The sequence below is a fragment of the Vulpes lagopus genome, chromosome 5, assembly GCF_018345385.1.
Source record: "Vulpes lagopus strain Blue_001 chromosome 5, ASM1834538v1, whole genome shotgun sequence".
Taxonomy (NCBI): domain Eukaryota; kingdom Metazoa; phylum Chordata; class Mammalia; order Carnivora; family Canidae; genus Vulpes; species Vulpes lagopus.
This window is the reverse complement of record NC_054828.1, coordinates 101,861,901-101,882,471: the sequence shown is the minus strand read 5'-3', so window position 1 is coordinate 101,882,471 and position 20,571 is coordinate 101,861,901. Positions and strand designations below refer to the sequence as shown.

Here is a 20,571-nt window from a genome sequence, read left to right as displayed (position 1 = left end):
AGCTGCACAAGACCACATAAAAGCTGCAGGCAGTGTCCAAGGGCTAGATTAATTCTTCTCTATTGCCCCTACATCTCAAAGCCTTGACTTCAAAGCTTCAAATTGACTTCAAAGAAAAGTTCTTTAGACTTAAAGCTGCTTTTCACTGTGTAGACCTAAGTTTTAGAAACTTCCCCAGGGCATCTGTATATCTAGAGTGGATCCCAGGCTCTCTGACCTGGATTGAGAGAAGAAGGGTCATACACAGTGAGAAGAACAGGCCAATGTAGAAATTCCCAGAGAGCTTTAGAACATTATCTTGTTCTAACTGTATCAATTTCAAGTGTTGGGAAGAGATGGCAACAATAGAAAAGCTGTTATTTCAAATTGAAGCCATTAAGAAAGAACTTAACGAACTAAGTATATGAAATGATAGAGATATTTGGAGGAAGTGATTCTGTTCTCTCAATGCAAGATATGTCCACAGCAGGAAATGTTGGACACGACTGGACAGATATTCTAAAACATGATATGAACAGTTTCTGAGAAAATAAAACTAGGATTCTGTTATTACCTAGATACTTAAAAGGGAAGATACTTCAAGTGATGTGGAAGGAAGGCCCTAAAAGCAAAATTCTGACATATTCAATAAGGAAAACAGGAAAATATCTAAATACATCAATGCATTTTAACAAGGCTTTCTATAGCCAAAGATTTTTAGTGAAGATCTCATTATCAGGCTGCATAGTGCTGAAGATGCTGCTAGACACTACAATATTTCCACAATGTTTAGCTTTTTTCTTTCTAATTACTTCAGAAGCCATGAAGGCTGCTTTGCCCAATTTCCACCTCCCTCAAATCTCACAAGGATAACCAACTTATTGGGTGCCAGGAATAGAATATTTCCAAGAAGGCTTCAGTGAGTTAAAATGATGGGATGAGAAAAAGAAGATAACAATTTTTAAAATAAATGTAAATTCCTGCATTATGTTCAAAAATAGCATCTTCAGCAGTGCACAATCAGGGAGATTTGACCTGGGAGAGAGCTTCAGCTGGTTCAGATTTTTAAAATCCTCTACTAGGGCTTGTCCTGTTAACATTTTCATCCTTTTCAATTTGCATGTCTCTGAGAGAGTGTGGATCATTTTTCCATTAAATGTGGTGTTGGGAGAGAAACACCGGAGAGAAAAGAGCCCCTGTGAAATTGCTCATATTCAGAAAGTTCTACTTTGGACAGAAGCATGTTGGAACTACCTAATAATGAATTTACAAGAACAGTGGTTTAATTAAGCCTCAACTTCCCTACCATGGCATTTGCAAAAATTGGAGTTTTAAGGAGCATTTCCTTCCTTAAATATTTTGGTTCAGCTGATTTCAGAAAAAAAAAATAATTACAGAAGTGATATCTCCACAATATATCAGAAAATGCCATGGCCATTAGGATGCCTTTAGAGATATCGTCAACCTGCAGCTTCAGACACATTACCCCTGCCATTTGATATTTCTCTCTCTAAATCTGCATAGATGATTCTGAAAGGGTGGGAAAATACTTAGGGTCAGAAGAGAGGAAACTGTAAGGAGACACCTCCTTCTGTACACAAGAAAATAACTTTAGAGTTGTACTAAGTATTGTGATTTACACAGGCTGGATGCCAGTATGAATTTAAGAGTTTTAAACTTTCTGAGTGGCATCTTGGGTTTGTATAGAGCACTTTGTAATGCACTTCAAGTGGTCATGTTAATAATGCTCGCATTTCCCAAAGGGGCTCAGATTGGTGTCCTGGGATGAGGGGAAGGGACTGCTCTGTTCTCTGTCAACAGGGCATCATGTATTATTAGGAGCTGAAGTTTGGGCCATGGAACAGTCCTGGATGTCAATTGCTAAGTTTCCTTGAGGCCAGCAATTGTCTTATTTAGTCTGGTGCTCTGAAGCATATAGCCGAATATGTCACACATCATCAGTGCTATGTGAATATTTACAAATAGACCAGAATCAAAATGTGAACAATTACAGGTTCTCCATACAAATTTGTTTGTACATAAATACAACACACAGTTAATGTGTAAAATGTTAAATGTGTAAAATCAGCAAAAGCACACCATGTGCCACAGCTAAATGTTAAGGTAGGTTACATAAAATGTGGTTTTGGTTTGATTTTTTAAAGGCATTTGGGGGAAATGAAGAACATTAAAAAAAAAAAACTGTCTTACCATACAGGTATTTTCCTTCATTAAAAGAAAATAAAAAATGAGAAATGATTTTTAAAAATGTAAACAACATATGGCAAAAAAAGAAAGCAAAACAAAAATTGACGTCATTAGCTTTAAAAATTCCTACCTGTTATTGTGAAGCCACCTAAAAAAGAAAAAAGAATAAATGTTATAATTTATTTAACTTACATGCTAAATAACAAATACCTGTGACATTGGACTGCCTGACCACCCATCCAAGATACAAAAACTTGCCAGATTATATTTACAATTATGAAAGATCTGAAAATATCCATTCATGATCTAATCACTACTCATTCTTTTAAGGTTAATGGGATTTAGTGCACAAATTTAATTCTTGTGCATCCCTGAGCAATCACTGGTTTTTAAAAAAGATTGTATAAACTAAAAATGGAATATAAGCTATCTAACCTACACAAAAATGAGGTAATGGCCCTAAACAACAATCTTGCTAGTAAATCAATAGAAATAAAAGTCAGAAAACTACTGTATCACCTGACATTCATGGAAAATCACCCAGAGAAATGGAAAGGAAATGGAAGAAATGAAATGCTTACCAAGCTCATTCAATAACAGGGCTGTGAAGGAAACAGACAAAGACAACACAGAATAAGAGACCAGATGAATAATGAAAGTAAGAGGAATATCAGCAGAAAGAAATCCAGGCAGATCTGATTCCAGTGGTAGGAAGCCACTGCTAACATGGGTGCATCCCAAGGAAATGTGACAATGGGAATTTTCCAATAAACAATCCCAACACTGATTTTTTTTAAATGTGTATGACTGATATATATGTATACAATTCACCTCATCTCTTATTTCTTGGCATTTAATAAAACATTTCTACTATATATGTTTACATATAGTATGTATATCTATCTAGTTTACCAAATAGAGTAGAAACGTTTAATGAAGTTAATCTTAACCTCATTTGAGTGAGTCTTCCTCATTAAACATTGCCCAGGACTTACTGACTTCAACATAGGAAGTCTTAAATCATCTAGGATCTCAGGTGTTATACCTTTTGTTCAATGAAAACAGATAAAACATATCAGGAAACTCCATTTTGGTTGCCCTGCCTGAAGGGGACTTTGGCCCAAGATCTGGAGGTTCTATTTTGTATGGTATTCCTTGGCCCTCAAGTAATGTTTCTTAAATCCTCAAAACTTGAGTCCCAGGAATTAGCACTTATTTGTGTGTCCTTATCTATGACTTCTGCCTATTACAACTGGACAACCACTATACTTCTTGTGGACACAAGGATCCATGGACACTGACAAGGCAGGCTAGAGGAGAAGACATCCATAATTTGTCTTCCAGGTTAGGTGCTTTAAACCCAGAGTATACAGTAGCACTTTATTTTGGTGAAAGCTACCTAGCTAAACATATTATATAAATTTCTTCAGTAGATGTGGAGGGAAATGCTACAATTATGTTTTCAGCCCCATTTTGCTGCTAATGGTGGTGGCATTAGAGGATACTTTATAAAAGAAGTTAGTATTTTATTTGTAGTTCCAAGAAACCACTTGGAGGGTGTGAAACCACATAGTGCTATCAAGGAATTTTAATTTGCTTTTACATGAGGGCATATTTTACTAAAATGACAATTGAAAGAGCCATATCCAAGATACTCTTCCTTTATATAAAAAAGAGTGTTTTGGAGGAATACATTCAGAAGTAAGTGCTTTTTTTCCTGTATATTAATAAGGCACTTTTGATCCCATCTTTGTAAGAAATCAACTCGGTTTTCTAGTGTCTTTTTCTTCTGCCTACTGCCTAAGAAGCATATGAAACAGGCTGCATTAAAATGGGTCCCCAGTGCTCCTTTCTCCATCATTCCAAAAGGCTCCTGTTACCATTTATGACATGAGTAGGTCAGAGACATACATTTCTTTTCTTTTCTTTTCTTTTCTTTTCTTTTCATTTCTTTTCTTTTCTTTTCTTTTCTTTTCTTTTTTTTTCCTGATGGACTCTGAAGTCCATCAGTGAGTTTCTTACCAATGGGAGATTAAATTCCCCCAAATGTTGTGTCAATATAGGAATTAGTCCTATATTTTGACATTTTTCTTTACATGTAAAAGTCTAAATTTTTTACAAAGTGGTCCATCTGATCAACTTCTATGCTAGTCATCAATTGTTCAGATGCAATGAGTAAGAGCTATTCATGTGTAGTATGCCCATTTTACATATAATTACATAATCTCTTTAAAATGGCCACTATTAGAGGATAATTGTAGGAAGCCTTTGTAATAATTCAAAATAAAAAATTATCTTTAAGGGTGGTATAAAATTCTTGTCCTTCCTTATCAAAAATAGGCCATAGAAAATAGGAATAAGTCAAAGAGGAAAAGAAATTGGCTTTTTTGTTCAAATATTGTCCTTAAAATATATAAGTACAAATCAACTAAAAAGAAATCTAGTTGTAAGGATACTGCCGTTTATTTTTTTTTCTTTTTTTACTATACATGTTAGAAATTTGTCAATTCTATAAGGACCAAAACATTTTGGAGCATAAGGCTGGCTAGGCCGTAAGCAAGGGCTAAATTCTTCCTGAAGGAACATATCATTCCTACTAAAGAAAATTTGTAGGACTATAGTTTGCTACATCTGGTCCCTTTGAAATGTCATATTTGATGGTATAAAATATCTTAGGCCAAAATGAATGCTAGAATGTGGATAACACTACTCTCCTAGGATCTTTGTTCTATGAAATATATATTATTTGAAAACTGGATTGTCTAAAGAATCATAATTATTGAATTCTTCTGAAAGTTCCTATTAGCTGCCATTTGACTCCTCTGTCGCTACTCATAGGGATTAAGTTAAGTAGTCTTTATCACTAACATTCAAGGGGAGATTTAGAAGTTGGAAGAATATTCTAGAATGATCCCTGAGTAGTAAATAACTGAACACAGAAATCATGCTTTTAGATCATTCCTTCTGAATTACAGAAATCCCTCATGTATTTCTTAAATCTGGTTTCAATCAACGTTAGTGGGCATTTCTTGAAGAAAATGGGCATTGCTGGGTGCACTTGTGGATTAGGGAAGGGAGATGAAACTGTTAAAGCTTCAAAGGAAATGAAGGATAGTACTTGGAGCCGAGGAAGAGGAGAGAGTTAAGTGTGAGAGTAGGAGACACGGAGAGAGAAGAGTACAATTTCTCGCTGGTATGTCTTTGTATACTCTCACACCTTTCATTCCTCTTCTTATCCATTTTGGTTCCTCAAGCACAAGGGAGAAACTGCACTCTTTCTCATATTCCTCACGGTCAAATATTCTAATGGTAATGATCTTCCTGTGGGAACACAAGACAAAGGCAAAACAAATGGTTGGAGTCACACGCTCATGCTAGGTGTTCACCAAGCTGCATGTTACTGTGATGTTATGCAGGGAGAACTGGCAACACATGGACCTCCAGAAGTATGTAATAGGGCATCATGGCTACTCTCAGCTGGCCCCCTGTGAGGTCTTCTCATTCACCACTTTTGCACATTCTTCCTGCTTCCATTTGGTGTCAGGAAGCACCCCAACTTAGGAAGAGAAATCAGAAAATTGGCTTCATTTTGGCATGGTGAGTATCAGCACCACCTTTCCCAGAAATGGAGGCCTGATTGGCTGTGTTGAAAATTCCTATCTTGGACCTGCAATGTGCAGAGTGGCCCAAGTGGCCGATGGAGCCCACGGTGGCCCTGGGGCGAGATCTATGCCCTGTTACATAGGCGGAGGGATGTGTGTGTTGTGAGTCATGTCTGAAGAGTGCAGGCATCCAGGGGTGGCACAGGCCAGCAGAAGCTGTTGGGCTCAGCCCTGGAGCAGCTCCCCCACCTTTCTTCTCACTCATCTCCACCAGGCGGGGCTCTCCAATCTCAAGGAAGAAGGTCTTGTTTTTCTCATACTCCTCATCATCAATTACCTTGACTGATATTGTTTTGCTGAAACAGAGAAGAATAGAAATTGACGTACAAGGGGAAGAGGAAAGAGGAGAAGGGACATAGAGAAGAGGAAAGCAAGGTTAACGAGCTGCACTTCCAAATGGTAACTGAGAAACGTCTGTACTGTGACTTTGTTCTTCCAGAGTGGGTATGGGGTAGGTCTGAAGGACCGAGAGGTTACCCAACGTACCCCTGCCCAAGGTCATGGAATGATTTTAGAAAATATATAGCACTCAGGACTGAGAGGTTCATCATCATCATGAGAAGGAAAAGCAGAAGAACACAGATCACAATAATAAGAAAAGAAAAAAATATATTTATTTAGTAAATGCCTTAAACTGTAGGATTCTCTGAGCTGTGCCCTGGAATTCACTCCTTTAGAACAAATCATTAAATCAGATCAAAATATCAACAGAGGTTACCTGTGAGTGATAGGCTTATGGGTCTTTTTTTTTTTTTTTGCCTTCATTCTGCTTTACTGTATTTCCAAACGTAATATTTTTGTAATAAAATGTTATAAAAGTAATAAATATATAAGACCATCACAAAATAAAATCACGGCAGCCTGGGTGGCTCAGCGGTTTAGCACCAACTTTGGCCCAGGGCTTGATCCTGGAGACCCAGGATAGAGTCCCACATCGGGTTCCCTGCATGGAACCTGCTTCTCCTTCTGCCTGTGTCTCTGCCTCTCTTTCTCTCTCTCTCTCTCTCTCTGTCTCTCATGAATAAATTTAAAAAATAAATAAAAATAAAAAAAATAAACCAAAATAAAATCAAACGCTTTTATCTTGTCCCACCCAATGTCCTAGAATCAAACTCTTAATTCAGGCTAGCAGATTTTCCACCTAGATCACAAGGGGAAGATGTTCATATTTTATTTGTCTTTATAAAGATGAAAGCTGAGGGCTCACAAGAGCTGTTTTGAAAGGTGGGGGGTGTGGAGTCATGATGTTATAGTTATTTTCATCCCTCCAAAGCTGAGTTTCAACTTTGACAAAATATACTATTTACACTACTTTCCAACTTCACCCATACAGCAAGGCATTTAGTTAAAAATTTTCCCATAATCTATTCATTAGCGCTTCTAGCCTTAGGGTCCTCTGGTTTTGAGTGACTGGTAGACAGTAGGACAAATGCAAATATTACACAAATCTCAATTTCCCATAAGCCTGATGACTCTGAAAATAAATCTAATAATGTCACCTTTTAAGTAATAAGGGCTTAATTACTTCCTATATTACCACTTATTCAGAGGCTCCAAAACACTTGTTTGCCCTTGAAAATTTTTTTTTCTAGGAACACTGGCCAAGAAGATTTCTGACTAAAGTTTTTGAAACAATCAGTTTACATAGACACATAGATTTAAAGTCATGGACATTATTTAGTTTTGGTGGAATTTTCTAGGTCTTCTAGAAAGAAATTAGTTTGTAATTTTTTTTTTTTTAAGAGAGGGAGAGGGGCTTGGGGAAAAGGAGAGCACATCTTAAGCTGACCATAGAGCTCGATGTGGGGCTCGATCTCATGATCCTGAGATTATGATCTGAGCCAAAATCCAGAGTCAGACATTTAACTGACTGAGCCACCCAGGTACCCTTTTTTCCCTTAAATTTTAAATTATTGATCAAGGCCATCAAGTTTCATATAAATGAAGATGTAAGAAATGATACATGTGCTCTTTTTTTCAGAATTGAATTTGACATTATAAATGAAATCAGGGATCCGGGTGGCTCAGCAGTTTAGCACCTGCCTTGGGCCCAGGGCATGATCCTGGAGTCTCGGGATCGAGTCCCACATTAGGCTCCCTGCATGAGGCCTCCTTCTCCCTCTACCTGTGTCTCTGCCTCTCTCTCTCTCTCTGTGTCATGAATAAATAAAATCTTTAAATAAATAAACAAACAAACAAATAAATGAAATCAAATTTACTCTACAAAAACCTGCCAAAAGTATATCTTCTTTGTCATCAAAATTATGCATTTTGGATATTGATTTCTATCTTCCTGTCTCATAAAGTATAGTTGTACATCTCTCCTAAAGCAATCAGCCATTAGACCAAGTATGGAAAAGTATTGATGGGCATTAGAATGGCTGGGCCATGCTACCATCTTCTGGACATCATGACCCAATATGTTATCAAGGCACTTCATGATAAGGTACATTAAGATGGATTTCATGTTGCAATGCTCTTACTTATATTACCTAAAAACATTTGACTTCTTTTTCTCCATCTTGTACCCCAACCCCTCCTGTATCTCATCACATATTTTATTAGATTGCATACATAGAGTGCAGGAGAGATGGCTGGAGTAGCCTGGCTAACAGGGTGAGCCTTTGTTTAGAAAAGGCTACCTGTTTTACTCCCAAAGAGCAACATGACCACACATTCAGAAATAAATAGAAACAACCAAATAACATTGTTTCTTATTCTTGGCAAATCCAATCCTCTATTGTCTTAATAGCTTTATTTTCTACACTCTGAGTAGCTAATGAGTGTCAGAAATATGAAGCCCCACACAATTTGTTTGTATAATAAGATAAGCACTGAAATTTTATCTTTAGATTATTTACTGTTTATTGGATCATAATCCTTAGAGATTCCATATTTGATAACTGTGACACTGGAATATCAAAGAAGAAAAAAGAAACCAGTACCTCTGTAGGTGCCTGGAAAAAGACACCTAAAATAGATGGGATTTGCATAATGGCGTATTATTTGAAAATCATTAATAATACTATCAGCAGTGTCCTTGACAGGAGAAGCCATTAAATTATAAATTGATTTTGGTGCTCTTGCATAGTAAAACTATTAATAGGAGACTTGCTTATTAAAGGAACTTTCAGTCAATTTAAAGAGACAGGATGAAGTCAATCCTTAAGAATTAGCCCTTTAATCAAGAGAGGGAAAAATCAGGAGGGATTGCTAATGTTCACCTTTGGCTTCTCTCCTCAGCAAAGGTATCAAAGGTGAAATGAACCAATGTAATTTTTAAAGGAAATATCCTTAGGCTGTCCCTTGCTCACTTCCCAAAGTCTAATGCCACTTCTTCCATCACATGGGAAGTTACAGGAGATGGGGCACATTTGGTGAGGACTCCAGTTATACTAGTTTGATAATCAGCAGAAGCCCACCTCTGTTCCTCACAATTCTGCAGTGAGTATAGAATGTCAAGGATTGAAGGGACTTTAAGGGCCCTACCATTTGTACCCTCTCCCCCCCTACCCTTGCCCCTCCCACATTGCCACACCAATCCTATATTCATGGGGCTTTTGCTCTGTCACAAGGACTCTCTTTCCCTGAGAACATAGATTCATGTTGGCTGTTCTTTTGTTCTCTTTATCAACAGGACACAGTGAAGTTTTATTTCTTTAGATTGACAGGTTAACCAAAACAAGAGAACAGTCAGGTAGACACAGCCCTTCATCCAATGACAACTCTTGCACTCTTACAGCCCCAATAAGGAACAAATAGAAAAACTGATGTCATGCGATTTTCAACTACCATAATTATGAAGAAGGTAGTGAGAACTTTTCACTTGATTTTTGAAACATCTCTCTAAAGTTGAACAGTGTACTATAAAAATTATGTTTTCTGGAAACCAGCAAAGTAGTTATAAATCTTATATAACACTAAGTAATTTCTCAATATGGCCAAAATTTTTATGGAAATATATCTTTGTTCCATTTCTAGGGAAAAAAAGGGATTTGATTTAAAAAGATCAATTTATTTATTGGAAAAATACTGGTCATTCCTTTCGATTTTTTTTGCAGTGCTTTTCCTTTGGTAATACTAAACTAACATCTATACTTGACTTCTAAGTCGCTTTCTTATCTGATGGGTTTTAAAAGATCTGAACACCTTCCAACATTCTACCAAGGAGTTCATATGTCTGGTGGTGACTCAGGTGGATGGTGGGAAAGGAAAGAAAGAGGTGACTTTATTAGTGGAGGTAAAAAAAAAAAAAACACACAAAATCTCTTTAACATATATACTGATCTCTCCTCAGTAAGCCAAAGTAACATCAGGACTTCTTTTTCTATTGCAGCCTCAATTTGCCCTTCTGTGGTTTCTTTTTCTCAAGACTGCCCTTGATGTTGGGAGAAGTGAGGAAAAAATGAGTTTGGAAGGTTAAAGAGAAGAAGAAACTCTCCTTTTAAATCCTCATGCAAAAGATTTTAGTGAGGATTTCACATATTTAGATACTGCAGTGGCTGTTTTAAGAATTATTATAAAAAAAATTAAACTCTCCTTAGGCCTAATTAAACTCTCAATGGACCTCTGAGCACTTTACATTTCTTAATTCACCTGTGGTTCATAACAGCCCTAGAAGTAACTTCTGCTACTTACATTCACAGAGGAAACAATGACTCGGAGAAGTCAAATAACTCCTGAGGTCACAAAGTGAGTCTTTCCAAAGACTGAAACCTTCAATTATATGATGTACAGTTTCCTTATTCATTCAGCTGTGCAGTATCTTTATGACAACTTTAAAGGATCTGGATCATTATTTTAAATTAATATAAAGGTTTATTGTTTTATTTTTATGTTAACAAGGACTACCTAGATTAGCAATGATAGAATTTCAACTCTGTTTTTAAAAGGAGAGGAGCACATCTATATGATGGCTGTTCTAAAAAGGTGAATCCTTGAGACAGTGGTGAGAAGTAATTGAAAAGTGCCATGAATATGTAGGGCTCACCAATTCTGAGAGCCACCACCAGTAGCCTCAGCCTCACGGGGAGGGGGGGGTGGGGGTGGGAGGAAGGGGCTTACTAGAACTGCAGAATCCCAGGATTCACCCCAGACCCTCCATATCAGATCTACATATTAACAAGATACTCAGATGATACTATGCATGTTCAAGTTTGAGAAGCATGGATCTAGAGAGGATCTAGAAGCATGTGTTTTTTTTTATTAAGTCAGATAATGAATTAAGAGGCTGGTAAATCCTGGGCTTGTGTTTTGGAACCGTCTGCATATAGAATCACATTTGGAGTTTTGCAAATTTTTCATGTAGGGCTAGACCCACTAGAAAGCAGTGAAATCAAACTCTCTGGTTGCGGGGCCCCAAGATGAATATAGTTTTTAAAAGGTTTTCAGGTTGTTCCAATATGCAGCAGGGACTGGCAACTAACTAATGGGGAGTAAGAATGTATGCCTGATGTTTAAAAGAATGTATTAAATAGGGATCCCTGGGTGGCGCAGCGGTTTGGCGCCTGCCTTTGGCCCGGGGCGCGATCCTGGAGACCCGGGATCGAGTCCCATGTCGGGCTCCTGGTGCATGGAGCCTGCTTCTCCCTCTGCCTGTGTCTCTGCCTCTCTCTCTCTCTCTGTATGACTATCATAAATAAATAAAAATTTAAAAAAATAGTTTTTTTTAAAAAAAGAATGTATTAAATAGATAAAATTGTCAGAAAGAGTCAAAACTAAATTTCAGATATAATTATCAATCTAGACTGAAACATGGTAGAAACATTTTGCTTTGTTCTTCACCAGGGTTCTTTTCTGGATTACATAGAATATTTAAAGTTGTTTTCTCCTCTGAGGAAATGCTGGTCCCCCCAGGTTACCTTAATAGTATAGGTGAGAAAACACTGACAGCAGAGTGTACACTGCTGCAAGAGTGTTTTCCTTCCCAACAAAGTGATAGGAAGTCTGGTGATAAGCTTTTACACAATGGAAATTCTATTTGGAGAGTAGAAAAACTATGGATTTCAATTGCCACAGAAGAGAGTGCTCGCATCTCCACTCTCAGAGAGCTTCTCAGCCATGTCAGTGAAAGACCACTTTTGTGGAACTGAAAACTTTCCTCAGGGCCACCACATTTAGACTCAAGAAAGAAATGACCCAGGATCCATCACATATGAAGGGAAAAGATCTGGCAACTTCTCTCATCACAGAGTGATGTCAGCAGGTGAAGCAAATTTGAAATTTAATCCCCAGTACACCTGATGTTAAAAACTTCAAGATAAACTATTACTCAAAAAGACAAACCAACTTAAAAATGGGCTAAAGATCTGACTAGACACTTCTCCAAAGAAAATCAACAAATGGCCAATATGTATATGAAGAGATGCTCAACATCATTAGTTATGGGGAAATGCAAATGAAAGCCAGAATGAGATACCAATTCAAACCCACTAAGGGGCTAGAATGAAAAAGATAATAACAAGATTTGTAGAGAATATAGAGAGATTAGAACTCTCACGCTGCTGGCAAGAATGTAAAATGCTGCAGCTGCTTTGGAAAAACCTAGCAGTTCCTCAGAAATTTGAATTTAGAGTGATCATATGATCCAGCAATTCTACTTCTAGGTATATACTCAAGAGATTTAAAAACATATGTCCACACAAAAACTTATACATGAAGATTCATGGCAGCATTATTCATGAGAGCCCCAAAGTGGAAACAACGGAAATATCCATCAACTAATGAATGAACATAAAGTGATCTAGCTACACAATAGAATATCATTCAACAATAAAAACAAATGAAATTTTGATACATGCTACGAAAAGGTAGCAGGACATGCCACCCCAGGATATGCCACTTTGACATTTTGATAATGTGGAGATATAGGCACCTGAAAAATAGCAGATGCAGGGAGAGCTTTTCTCTGAACTCCCCTATCTGCCTGAAGACAGATACTCGGAAAGGAACTCGCTTGTCATAGATCCCCTTTCTGGGAGTGTCATGAACCATTATCACAAGAGAGGAGACTAGAAATAGTTGCCGCATCCTGACAAACTTTTTCACAAACCATCATACCTCCCATCTGTTCTTCTAAGGGTCTCTTCATCTTTCCTAAAAATCATTTACTTTCCCCGAAGAGACCTTTATCCCTTCCCCCTTTTCCCTGCTAAGATGGTCTTTAAGTCTACATTTAAAAGAAAAAAAAATATTTATTTATTTTAGAATAGATAGAACATAGCTGGAGGGCCAGAAGGAGAGAGGGAGAATCTCAAGTAGACTCTGGGTGTCCCTCATGTATACATGGGATATACATGTTAATAAATTTGTTTTTTTCTCTTGTATATCTCTTTTATTACATGACCTTAGCCAAGAATTCTGAAAGGTAGAGGGAAAATTATTTTTCTTTCCCTACACTACAACATGGATGAGCCTTGAAAACATTACATTGAATGAAGCCAGACACAAAAGTTCACATATTATATAATCTATGAAAAGTCTGGAAAATCCATAGGAACAGGAAGTAGATTAGTGGTTAACCAGGGCTGAGGGTTGGGGGGTAAGTGAGTGGTGATGATCAATAGCTATTGGTTTTCCTTTGGAGGGGGTTGAAAATGTTCTACAGGGACCCCCGGGTGGCTCAGCAGTTGAGTGTCTACCTTTGGGTCAGGGTACAATCCCGGGGATCGAGTCCCATAACCGACTTCGCACAAGAAGCCTGCTTCTCCCTCTACCTATGTCTCTGCCTCTCTCTGTCTCTCATGAATAAATAATAAAATCTTTAAAAAGAAAGAAAGCAAATGTTCTACAATTGACTATAGCAATAGTTAAACAATTCTGAAAATACACTAAAACTCATCGAATCACATATTTTAATTAAGTGAATCTATGATATGTGAATTATATCTTAATAAAGCTGTTATTTTTTTTTTAAAGCAAGTTCAGCATAAATCCCACTCCTCAGAAAGAACTGTTTCTTGGGTGAGAAAAGGTGGTAAGAACAGTTAGGCTTTTCAGTATGCAGTTTCAAATTTTGCTGGTCCTGCCAAATAGAACACCGAGTGCCACATGTCACACACAAGGGGAGCCATGGGCCCCAAAGCTAAGTGCCATGGCTCAGCCTGTCAGCTCCACTGGTCCTCAGTCCATCCTCAGGTTCCCCACAGAATTCATCCCTCCAGGATTAAGAACTATTGATGCGGTACTTTAACATGCTAAGCATTTCTGGCGGCTCTTGCCTCAGGCCTGGCTTCCTTGGCTGGTTTCTTTTCCCCAAAGTACAGAATGTTATGGAAATGTCAGAAGTGGCATTTCCTTCATGGCATTTATTTAGAAAGAGAAGGCGAGGACTGTGATCCTAGGTCGTGCTGCTGCCCTTCACAGAGTCCACAGCTCTGTTTGCATCACCTCCAGCATTATCCAACACCCTCATTGGCATTGATTTCTCTGCCTACAAGGAAAGACGGGCTCACTATGGATTGCCTTTATATTCCTTGGTTTAAGTTCCTAGCACATTTCAGCTTTTTTTTTTCCCCTTTAAAAATTGATTTGATGGGTGACTTGGGGATTTGGGATTAGGGAAAGAAAGGGTCAGTCAGAGACAACCCATGCATGTATTCTCATTTTCCTTAATCGACACAAATCAACTCCCCTGTCCAATGAATATTCCAAATCAGATAAAAGCGGCTGCTATTTATATTATTTTCAATAACATTTTCCCATCATTTTTTTACTTAGGAGAAACGTTGGGCATGGATTCACTTGGGAATTTGCTCAAGGTCCCATGTTAAGTTGGGTCATTGAGGAGGGGCCAGGCGATACATGGCTCAGTCTGTTATTTCCTTTGATAACACATCAGGAGCATCAGACTGGGATGCAGATTACCTAGGTTCTTATCTTGATTCTGCCATTTTCTAGCTGAGGGATTTGGACCAGTTCTGGCATCTTTGTAAACATTAGTATTATTGTCTATCAAGTGGGGATAATAAAACTCACTTCACCATGATTATCAAATCATAGGTGTCATCAGTCATCAACTGTAGATGATACAACCTCATAGGTTGTGGCAATGACTGAATAATACAATGCATGCCAAATAATTTTGCAAAGGACTCTAAAATATTAGGAACAGCTGTTATTACTAGTTGAAAAGGAGTGGACTACCATTACTTGCCTATTTACCCAGGCACCAAAAGGAGCAGTTAGCAGATGGTGGAGGTGGTGGTCAGGAAATATTTGATGGGATGATGGGTCATATGCTCAAATTCACTCTCATATGAAGCTTGGGATCACACCCCATATGATGGGCTACCCAAGTACAGAGCCCTAAATTCAGAGAAGCAAGGGGGCACAAGGGTTACAGTTCGGTTTTTCAGTCACAGCTCTGCCGGGTCCCCTTTAACTACATCAACTAGTTATGAGGAGGGGACTGAAATCATGCTTTTCCTGGAGCTCCTATGATGATGCAGAACCTGACAAACAGGGATAGTGCAATTCTGTAATTTAAATAGACTCTGAGGTAGAGAGTTGCTAAAGTAGCTAAACCAAAGTAATTCTCCAGGAGACCTTGTCATCTATGCTTTGATCTCTGCATTATCAAGTGTTAATTGAAATGATTGGGTCAAACAAGGCAAGAGACAAGGACAGCCCAAATCCTGCCGTTTCCTGGGAATACCAGGAAAATTTTACAGAGCACTGGAGTGGGGGTTTTCCAATAAAACCTCGGTCTATTTCATTTTCTTCTGCTTACTTTCATAACAGAAAGGCCACCAATTTATTTTTTTTTCCAAATGCAAAATAGGAACAAATGTAATTCGTTTTTGGTGTCTCTCCTTTTAGCATCGGCAGATTTAGTCTCAAAAGCAAAAGCTGTGAGCTACCTTCCTGTTCCTAGAAGACATGCTGGTTGACCACTTAAGAAACACTGCAGGGATCCTAGAGTTATTGTTCCAATAAAGAATATGCTAACAATTCTAGTATACCCCAAGGTTCTCTTCTATGATGGCAGGCTAGTGTGAAAACCACATGAGTAAATGTTTAAGAGAAAAATGATATGAATGTGTTAAAAAGTGACCATAACTTTGTGATATATAAAATCGATACCTTACCATTGCCTCACTTCTCTGCAGTCAATAAAGTTCAGTCTTAAAGAGGGTATAATCATAAAGGTCCTGGGTTTGTTACCTAAATGTGCATGCTGAGACAATTTGTCAACTTAGTGAAAAATAAAGTGGATCAAGCATTGGACATCATGCTGAATACAGATTTATGTCTAGATTTTTAAAAATTGTTTATTGGCATTGTGCAAGTTCCATGATAGAGAGACTTTTAACCAAATGGTGGAGGGTTCTCTTCATATTGAAACTGCTCCCTTCACTTGTCAAGACTACATAACTGTCTATAATCTGAGATCTTCACTGCATTCCTTAAGAGAATGAAAAAGGCCCCCAATTCTCTAGAAAATGTTTTGACAAACCCCTCAAAGGTGAGAATAACATTGAATGGTTTGTGGCACCAAGCATCTTTTCTTTAAACTGAATACAAACATCTTTGGTTCAGTTTTAGAAGCTTCTGTGAAGTCCTCAATTTGCCCCTGCCCTTTATAGGAATTTGGAATTAAGTGGAATTGATGCTGTTGAATTGCTAAGAAACTTTTGTTTTCCCATCCTTTTCAAAAGCTCTCTTCATATTGGACATTTTAGAAATTTTGGGGTTGTTACTGAATGCTCTCCAGAGATTATTTCTGCCTTTGGACCTTCCTCCTTTGTCAAGATTCTTTGTTCAAAGTAGAGTATCCCTGGAAGACAGTAGAAAGATTTCACTCCTAGAATGTTACAGAACAGCAGATAGTGTATGCTGAAAGCATCTCTATCCGAGAGAGGCAAGCTTTAAAAATAGAACACCAAGAAATAGAGCCAGGCTTTCCTCAGTTTTTTTAATTCACATTCTTTCTCTCTTTTCCTTCTTTCCCTTCCTTTCTCCATGGCCGCAAAACATTCGATGGCAAATCAATCTCTCTCTGCATGCATTCATATAAAATACTCTAAAAGACAAGATATCAGATATTTTCTTGAACAAATCCAAACTAAATCAATAATTAGCGAATTGTTGCTGATTTTTATATTTTGCATTTCTGTTACATATCTAATATTTTACTGCTATTTCGCATTAGATTAAGCCATCAATCCCTACGTGTTCATACTATATGTTTTATAAATATGTTTTGATTTTAGGTTTGCATTTCACAATGGGGACTTATGGTTTACAAAAAATTTAAAAAATAACAAATAATGATATTTATTGACTACCTACTCAGTAGGGTATAATAGAAATGCAGGTTGGGCTCAGATTTGTATATCCTGAGGGTGTCATGTAAGAAGCTCTCCACGAAGTCTATTAAACTATTCCAATGTTCGTTTATTTCCATAATTAACATAATTATTAAGGCTAATTAATTATTAAGGGCTCTTTGACCCTGACCATGCATGGCTCTGAGTGATTCTACGACACAGGTGGAGAAAATGACCTCCTAAAATGCTTTCTTAAGAAAGAGAATCAGGTTGCAAAATTCTTCCCCTGCCATTTACTAGCTGCACCTGTGTGAGTTATTTATTCTTTCTAAGGCTCAAGCTTCTGCTTTGTAAAGTGGTTGAAATGATGGTATTTATCTCATCTGATTGCTACAAACAGTAATTGTGATAATACATACAAAACGCTTAACACGGAGCCTGGCATATATTAAGTGCTAAATGAATATTAGCTATTTCTATTATGACCATGATAGATACTGTGTCACACAGGAACTGGGACTTTTGAGAATGAATAGCCTATAACTTCTGTAAGTGGCTTAATCTATGCATTAGTTTTCTCCTCTATAAAAATGGAATAATTATATCTGTATCTTATACAGATATAATATCTATATTATAGATATAATCAATCAATAATGTGGTCCTTTTTTAAAAAAATCAAAATTTCAGTGGCTTTTTCCTGATAATCTAGAAAAAAAAATCCTTGATTCTGAGCAGAATTCTGTCCTTGTTCATGTAAAATATCAGCAAGCCTATATTTTGGGCTCTTTTTCACTAAACGCAGCGAAAATAATATGAATTGCTTTCCAATAATTTGTGTTATTTCTCTTAAATTGCGTTTCCTGCTTACTAAAGTAATCCTTGCTCATTGTTGAGAATTTGAAAAAGGCAGAAATTAAGAAAAACAAAAATCATCCATAAGGTTACCATTAGAGATCACCATTTAACATTTAAAAATGTTTGCGTTTAGCTTTTTAAACACACAACTACAGAATTTGCACCGTATTGCATTTGTGTATCAATAAAATTGGGTGTCATGATTTTTCACTTAATGTTGTATTGTGAACATCTCCTGTGGCACAAAAATTTTTAATCCTTTACTTTAGAACAGCACAAGATAGTCCACGAAATGTCGTTACAACAATATAATTAACTCATGTTTAGCATGAATGGATTGTGGGCCATTGTTTTTGTCTATGTTGTCCCTATCCATCTACACTGATCTATACTTTATAGGGGGAAATAAATAAAACAAGCCAAAAAGTCATGAACTTTTGATACTTTCCTATGGATGTTTGTTTTCCCTATAATCTTCCTTCCATGTTTGGGTCCCCTCTGGACTCCTACCCTAGCTGGTGACCTTCCTCAGGTCCATCTTCTGTTAGCCTTTTTTGAAGTTCTTGTTGGAATCCTGCCCTGTAGAAAATTTGTATATCAGTTTTTAAATGGGGGAAATTCTCTTCTCATTCATTACTAACCGTCTGACTAGTTTTGCTGGAAAATTCTTTCAGGAATCCTCTGTCAATGTTGTTTCCCTAGAAGGCCATTCTGGCTACCTCACTAAGCTCCTGTTCATTCCATAACAAATAATTCCTCATGCTAAATTATCCACAAATACCCACGATTATGCCCTTCTCCCAATCACCCACTCCTGTTTGTCATCAAAATAGCATGAGTCCTTTTCTAGTCAAATTCAGAGTTTACCTTCACAAATACCCCACCCTCTAGCCAAGAAGCACAACCTCCCAGTCCTGGATCACAGAAATCGCCCTCTTCAGCTCCCCCCATACAGGTGAGCAAACAGACTCACTGACATTGGCCAACACCTCACAGCGAGGCAGCAGAGTCGGGATTAAAATTCATCTCCAGCCTTTCAGCCCACATCTGGTCTGTGTTTACTTGGCTATTATCCTAGTGTTTTTCTCCTCTAGTGTTGCTGGCATCCAACTCATCCCTCTGGAGAAAACCTTTCCTTCCCTCCTCTTTCTAATGAAGTAAAAACTGGTGCTGATAACAGAGGGAAGTGCGTAATTGTCTTTGTTAACTCCCTGCCTTTTTATCGCTGTCATGCTGATGAATGCTTTATAAATCAAATGGCCCATACCTTAGAAATAAGGACTTCCTCTAGGAAGGATGGCTGTGTGAGCCTCAGACATGGAAACAGTCTGCAACATCCACAGAAACACTAAAGGAAGAAGAAATCAAAACCCACCAAGAGCCTTATTTCTGCCTCAAGTTTAGCAGCTGACAATCTCTGCCTTTTCTTTTGTTTCTTTCTTCCACCAGAGTCCTGGGCCAACATGTTTAGCAGCTGACAATCTCTGCCTTTTCCTCTTGTCTCTTTCCTCCTTCCACCAGAAGCACAGGTGTACCTCTATTGGCCACTAGATAAGGAACCTAAAGATCTACTGGTACCGAGATGAGGATACTCAATATCAGGTGTAATTTTTTTCCACTTAAAGCCTATAGTTCAATTTTAAAGGAACCCTATTTCCTTAATTCAAAAAGAGTAATTATGGAAGGAATTGGCTTTCAGCAATGAGGTGAGCCACAAATGCTCTGAATAGTGTGCCTCTATGTGGCAAAATACTTCTGTGGTGTCTAATTCAACCAGGCAAAAATTAAAAGTGATATAAATGGTGAATCAAAAATTATTACCAGCAAAATATCAAGGGCCTTGATATGCTCCCTGCTTTGTGCTCCTGCTTTCCACTCTCTGCAAAACACAATGATTCACTGGCTGTGGACTCTTGCTGAACTTTTCAGGGTAGCACTTATTTGGATGTTTAAATCTCTTTCAGGTACTCCACTTGGTTTAAAACTGCTCTGAATGGTTATCACTTTGGAGCTCATATTCTTAACAGAAGGGACCCAAGGCACTTTATAGGTAATCATCGCAAGAGAAAGTCAGCAAGAAGACAATTTAGCCTCCTATTGAAGCCGGCAATTTAAAGCTTAAAATCAGAATTAACCAAAAGCAAAATAGAGTTTATTGGCTTTGAACTGGAAATGTGTTTTGCCTTTTTCCCTTTTATGTTTTTTGTTCATAATGGAAGTTTTCCCCAGTTAGAACAGGTTTACAGAACTCAAATAATGCCTTGTTTAGCAAAACTGAACCACTAGACCAAATGCAGTGAGAAAGTACTTGGTGAGCAGTTCTTAGATTAATTACAGGGGTTCTGATGAGATGCATTCAAAGTGCACATTGATTTTAGGAGGAAATCTGTAAGGAGGCCTTTAAATTTTTTTATTTTGTAATGGATTGTATATTGTTCACAGTTAGTGCTCAAAAAAGCAAACCCTCACCATTATTTCAGCTTTTGACCCACATGTAATCTTACAGGGAAGGGTTATTGTTGTTATGATTTTTTCTATTTGACAAATTCTCTAGAAAGTCTGCACTCTTGTTCAGAGAATCTGGTAGGTAGAGG

The 20,571-nt window shown here is 37.6% G+C and overlaps 1 protein-coding gene across 17 annotated transcripts in view; it reads right to left on the bottom strand.

Moving 5' to 3' along the window:
* The window catches only part of SLC8A1 (solute carrier family 8 member A1), a 398,173-nt gene that overhangs the window by 75,931 nt on the left and 301,671 nt on the right, over nucleotides 1–20,571 (bottom strand). For 9 of the 17 annotated variants that reach the window (XM_041756267.1, XM_041756266.1, XM_041756269.1 and 6 more), the window contains 4 exons: nucleotides 6,039–6,145; nucleotides 2,769–2,789; nucleotides 2,318–2,335; nucleotides 2,191–2,205 (listed from right to left, as the gene is read on the bottom strand). In XM_041756267.1, coding sequence (XP_041612201.1) covers nucleotides 2,191–2,205; nucleotides 2,318–2,335; nucleotides 2,769–2,789; nucleotides 6,039–6,145 — 161 coding nt within the window. Of the gene's footprint in view, nucleotides 1–2,190; nucleotides 2,206–2,317; nucleotides 2,336–2,768; nucleotides 2,790–5,404; nucleotides 5,509–6,038; nucleotides 6,146–20,571 lie in introns of all 17 variants that reach the window. The other 8 variants (XM_041756259.1, XM_041756265.1, XM_041756263.1 and 5 more) reach the window with 5 other exon arrangements.